General features: G+C 39.1%; 1 protein-coding gene across 1 annotated transcript; it reads right to left on the reverse strand.

The window, feature by feature from the left end:
* Nucleotides 1–195: 195 nt before the first annotated feature.
* On the reverse strand, nt 196–4,416 carry LOC121504357. Its single transcript, XM_041779067.1, has 5 exons — nt 4,360–4,416; nt 1,377–1,419; nt 1,019–1,222; nt 769–855; nt 196–569 (listed from the first exon to the last, which is right to left on the reverse strand). Exons 3-5 carry the CDS (start codon nt 1,161–1,163, stop codon nt 196–198), a joined length of 606 nt encoding a protein of 201 aa, XP_041635001.1. The 5' UTR covers nt 1,164–1,222; nt 1,377–1,419; nt 4,360–4,416.
* Nucleotides 4,417–6,000: the final 1,584 nt, after the last annotated feature.

The raw sequence follows: 6,000 nt of genomic DNA on the forward strand, positions 1-6,000 counted from the left end.
AACATGCATGCTGAGATCGAGCTCAGCTGTTTTATGTCACACTTGGTCTGCTCAGTGCAGCCTTAAAATCAGATGTGGCTAAATTGGATGAAGCACATAAGACCGACTTTACTCCTAGCTGGTGCACTTGCATGACTTTCTTACAAGCGGCAATATCAGAGCATGTGTTCATACAACTGCTTGTTTGTGTACCTCCTATTTTTGATACAACCTGGCAAGCTGAATCTCTATGGGTCCATGAAGTTTCTCCATGTTCAGCACCTGAATTTTTATATCTTTCTTTGTGTGATCCAGCCTCCGCTGTTCCTGCAGGAGGTTTTCTTTTTCTCTTAATAATTCCTCTTTTTTATCATAACTCATGTACTTTTCCCTGATTTCAGTTTCCAGTGCCTGGAGTTTCAGTTTGTTCTCTTCCCTCTTCCTCTCCATCTCCTCCAGCTGCTCTTTGAGTCGATCTCTCATGTTCTCCAGCTCAGCGTTCACCTCCATCAGTGTATTCACCAGAGATTCATGGCCTTGGAAGTCACTTTGAAGCTGTGGCATTTTCTTCTCTAAATCCATATTCCTTTCTGTAGTGGAGACATAAATCAAAGACAAAAATGTAGATGGAAAAAATCATATTCAATGCTCTAACTGAAACAGGCTGTGACAGAAAACACCTACAGAGTTGATAAAAGCTACCTAAATTTGAGATATTCAGAATTTTGATTTCCTCTTTTACAGTATCTCTTCATATATATTAATGGAGGTGGAAGAACTGTGACTCACTTCTCAGTTTCTTCCCAACAATCACAGTTACAGTAAAACTTGAGGCCAGTCCAACCAGGAACCAAACTGAGATCATGTCGTGAAAGGCTGCGGGAAGGATGGAAAGCAAACCAACACAAAAAATAAACAAGGAAATTATTAACTGACATTGAATCCTGATGTTTGGTGACTATGTTTAAAATCAGGCATCTTTGTAATTAAAGTGATAGGCTTTAAAATATAAAAATCTCCCCTCTCTAATATGACTTACCTCCTAAGAGTTGTAAAAGCAGAATAAAGAAGTCCTGGTCAAGGCTCACTTCTGTAAAGGAAGGTTTAAGGAACGGTGCATCCTCCTGTTGAAGCTTCTTTTCTTCTATCAGTGCAGTGGGTACTTCTAATTCAGTCTCTGTCATCTTTGGCTGTTTCTGATTTATATTGTCATTCTCTGTTTCCTGATCATTTTGAAAATTGTCTGAAACACACCGGGATATGACCATGATAACAGAAATTGAAATGAAAAAGTAGAACAATACAGAAGCAAAAAATGTTCTTGTCTTATACAGTGAAGACAGTCTTCCATATGATGATCAGAGCTGGTTAAATGATTTTACACATGGCATACTTACATTCAGAGATTTTATCCTCCTCATCGTCAGGCTTTCTGAAACTCTGTTAAATGAAACAACGAGCTATCAGTCTACAGCTGAACACATTTCTCATATCAACCATCTTTTTGTCCAGTTTGGAGGAATGAAACAAACCCTGTCTTCAGATGGAACTCACAACCCTGTAAAGTTGTGTCATGAAGCGTGTTCTGAAAAAGCCTGGCCTACAAATGGTAACTGGGGAACACTGTTGCTAGGCAACAACTTTTTTTCGCCTCCCGGTTCCATGCAACTCCAAGTCCAAAAACATGTGTCACTATATAAAATGTAATTAAAAACAGAATTCAATTATTGTCAAATCTCAAAACCCCCATATTGTTCAACAATAGAACATAAACAACATATCAGATCTCTAAACTGACAAATTTGCCATGTAGTGAAAAATATCAGCTCATTTTGAATTCGATAGCAGCTGAAAAACAGCTGGGGGAACATTTTTCAACTATTTCACTTTATTTTCAACAGGTCTGTAACTAACATGACTGGTTATAAAAGGAACATTTTAAAGAGGCAGAGTCTCTCAGAAATAAAGATGGGCAGAATTAAACTAAGTCTAACTTATAGAACATTAAAAAAAAGTTTCTCAACATAAAATTGAGAAGACTTTAAATATCCCACCAGCTACAGTCTATAATATATACACTATATTGCCAAAAGTATTCGCTCACCTGCCTTGACTAGCATATGAACTTAAATAACATCCCATTCTTAATCCATAGGTTTTAATATGACGTTGGTCCACCCCTTGCAGCTATAACAGCTTCAACTCTTCTGGGAAGGCTTTCCACAAGGTTTAGGAGTGTGTTTATGGGAATTTTTAACCATTCTCCCAGAAGCACATTTGTGAGCTCACACACTGATGTTGGACCAGAAGGCCTGGCTCTCAGTCTCCGCTCTAATCCATCCCAAAGGTGTTCTATGGGGTTGAGGTCAGGACTCTGTGCAGGCCAGTCAAGTTGATCCACACCAAACTCTCTCCTCCATGTCTTTATGGACCTTGCTTTGTGCACTGGTGCACAGTCATGTTGGAACAGGAAGGGGCCATCCCCAAACTGTTCCCACAAAGTTGGGAGCATGGAATTGTCCAAAATCTCTTGGTATGCTGAAGCATTCAGAGTTCCTTTCACTGGAACTAAGGGGCCAAGCCCAGCTCCTGAAAAACAAGCCCACACCATAATCCCCCCTCCACCAAACCTTACACTTGGCACAATGCAGTCAGACAAGTACCGTTCTCCTGGCAACCGCCAAACCCAGACTTGTCTCCACTGCTCTAGAATCCAGTGGCGGCATGCTTTACCCCACTGCATGCAACACTTTGCATTGCACTTGGTGATGTATGGCTTGGATACCACTGTTCTTGAGCTAATCTGAAGGCCACATGAAGTTTGGAGGTCTGTAGCGATTGACTCTAAAGAAAGTTGGCGACCCCTCTTCGTCATTTTACGTGGTCTACCACTTGGTGGCTGAGTTGCTGTCGTTCCCAATCACTTCCACTTTGTTATAATACCACTGACAGTTGACTGTGGAATATCATTGAATATCATTGAATTTCCCTTCGGGGATAAATAAAGTTCTTGTATTGTATTGTATTGTATCAAGGAGTGAGGAAGTTTCACCACTGAACTTGTTGCACAGGTGGCATCCTATCACAGTACTAGCTGGAATTCACTGAGCACAAATGTTTGTAGAAACAGTCTGCATGCCTAGGTGCTTGATTTTATACACCTGTGGCCATGGAAGTGATTGGAACACCTGATTTCAATGATTTGGATGGATGAGTGAATTCTTTTGGCAATATAATATATTATAAGATTCAGAGAATCTGGAGAAATCTCTGTAAGCAAGGGCCAAGGCTGAAGGTGTGATGTTCAGGCCCTCTGGCCCATAGCATTAAAAACAGGCATGATTTTCTACAGGGAATCTCTGCATGGGCTCAGGAGCACTTCCAGAAATCACTGTGAACACAGATGGCCGCGCCATCCACAAATGACAGTTAAGCTGAATGTAAACAGGATCCAGAAACACAGCTGTCTTCTGTGGGCCAAAGCTCATTTCAAAAGGACTGTTCTATAATGGAAAACTGTTCTGTGGTCAGATGAATCGTAATTCAAAAATTTTTTGGAAAACATGGATGTCATGTCCTGTTGACTAAAGAGGAGAGGAACCATCCAGCATGTTATCAGCACATACTTCTAAAGCCTGCATCTCTGATGGTATGGGGTTGCATTAGTGCCTATGGCGTGGACAGCTCTAACATCTGGAAAGGAACTATCAATGCTGAGAAGTAGAGAGCTTTTAGAGCAACACATGCTCCCATCCAGCATCAGAAAATGAAAAATCTGACAAAGAGACCAAGGACTGTTGAGCAGCCTTTCTCTCCCAAAACTCTAGCAACTGCTCTCCTCACTTCCCAGATGTTTGCAGACTGTTGTGAAAGGAGAGGGGAGGGTACACAATGGTAAGCATCACCCCGTCCCTACTTTTATGAGATGTGTTATTTATGTTCTATCCTGAATAAAATATAGGGTTATGATTTTTGTAAATCATCACATTCTGATTTTATTTACATTTAACACAGCACGCCAACTTCTTTAGAATTGGAGTTGTATCTGCAAATATAACATTATGTCATGACTTTTAAAAGCCATGCAGAGGGACAACTGACTAGATAACAGAGGTCATGGTCTTAGTAACTTTATGTGAGAGCTCCTTTTGGTCCCATGGGTGGCTAAAACTGTCCATGAGCTTGGCCATTCCTGAAAACATGACCAAACACATCACACCTCCTGATCTGGATGCTTTCAGAAATGTATTAGTCTAAGATTTCAGAAATACCATAGGCGTGAGGTTTCATATAGTCCACTCTTCTGGAAGAAGTAAAGAACAAGCCTTCTAAGATCAAAAAGATGAAGACAAACCTATTTCAGCTTTCTGTCTCCTTTACCTTTAGATGTTGAGGTTCAAGTTTCTCAGTAGAGGATTCCAGTTCCTTCTCTTTTAACAACAGAGTGGAAACTTTTTCAGAGTCACTCTCCATCATCTGGGACTGTTTCTCAAACAATTGGTTTGTGTTGTCTATTTCCATTTTCTGATCAAATAGATAGTGGTCTAAATATAAAAATAAGACACAAATATAGATTACCATTAACATGGACAAACAAGGACTGGCATGAAAGCTACAACAAAGACAGCCTTGGATAATATTCTTATGGTTAGGTGAAATAAATGAAAGGTTGTCTTGTTGCTAGTCCATGAAAATGTTGAATGAATATAAATAATTAAGACTTACATATAGAGGACAGGATTAAGGCAACTGCAAAACACAATAATTGGTTCCACATGCTTGAATAATGTCTGAAGACCTGAAAAAGAAAACAGTCGATTTCAACTGACTCAGTCTGCCTTTCCCATGTAGTTTTCAAAGATGTTTACTTCCAATACAAATTGAAGTTTCAGTCAGTTTTGAGTTGTAGAACTTTTTTTTAAAGATCTAGTTATTGAAATTATAAGAAGGTAGCCTTGTCTTTGGTGATTCATTAACATGGCTACCAAACAAATATCTTAAAGCCTAAGCTGAGAGTGAACTATAAACAAGTGTCTGAGCCCACCATAGCTGGTCTGTCTGTGCATTACTGCTATCAGGGTAATAATATTTAGCTTCATTTCATGAGAAATGTGTGCACAATTGTTAAAGTACACTGACACATCACTGGAAGCCCTGAAACACTCTGTGCTGGCATCACAGGTACGCAAGCCACAAGTTTAGTTTGAGGCTGCTCTGACCAACAGTTAGAGCTTGGCTGTGTGGCTGACGTGTAAGAGTCTTATTTACAGACAACAGAGACATTCATTACCAGCTGTAAATATAAGCTGTTGACAAAAGAACTTCTAGTCCTTAGGTAGGATGATCCAGTCTCACACACACACTGTTTAAAACTGTAACTTAAAAGCGGAATAAAAAATCTTGATCAACTTACCGTGAAATAAAGCTTCAAATCTTTTGTTGGTTTTAGACTTTGTACTATGATCCACATTATGGTTTTATGACCACATGGGCCATAAACAGTGATAGTTTTTCATTGGTTCCCTTATTCCGGAAATCTGGGCTTCAATTGTGAGGTAAAGAAAACTGCAACATGAGTATTATTAATGTGTTATCTTAAGCATATTTTACAATTAGTTTACCTTCAACATTTTGTTTAAAGAACTATACCACCTCCTGTGTCTCAGTCTAATGCAGGTATTTATTTAAAAAAAGGTGTAGATGTTATAATGCAAAAAAGAAAAAAAAAACACCATGGAGAAGACTAGGCCCTGCATTGAAGCATTTTCATCTACCTAAGTATTGTCAAGGTTTATGGCCCCTAAAACAGACCACTGATATCTCAGTGCACATGCAACAGGTAATATGCACCTCAAGGGACATCTTCATCACCATCCTTTATCACAAACCTTTATTTATATTTTGAAAATCATTGAGTTTTCCCTCATTTGCAATGATGTAACATCATTAAAAAATATAAACAGTGAATACAATTATTAGCCCAAATAATAAAGGGTTTACTCAGAGAAACAAACACAAACT

This window comes from Cheilinus undulatus, linkage group 22 (assembly GCF_018320785.1).
Source record: "Cheilinus undulatus linkage group 22, ASM1832078v1, whole genome shotgun sequence".
Classification (NCBI taxonomy): Eukaryota; Metazoa; Chordata; class Actinopteri; order Labriformes; family Labridae; genus Cheilinus; species Cheilinus undulatus.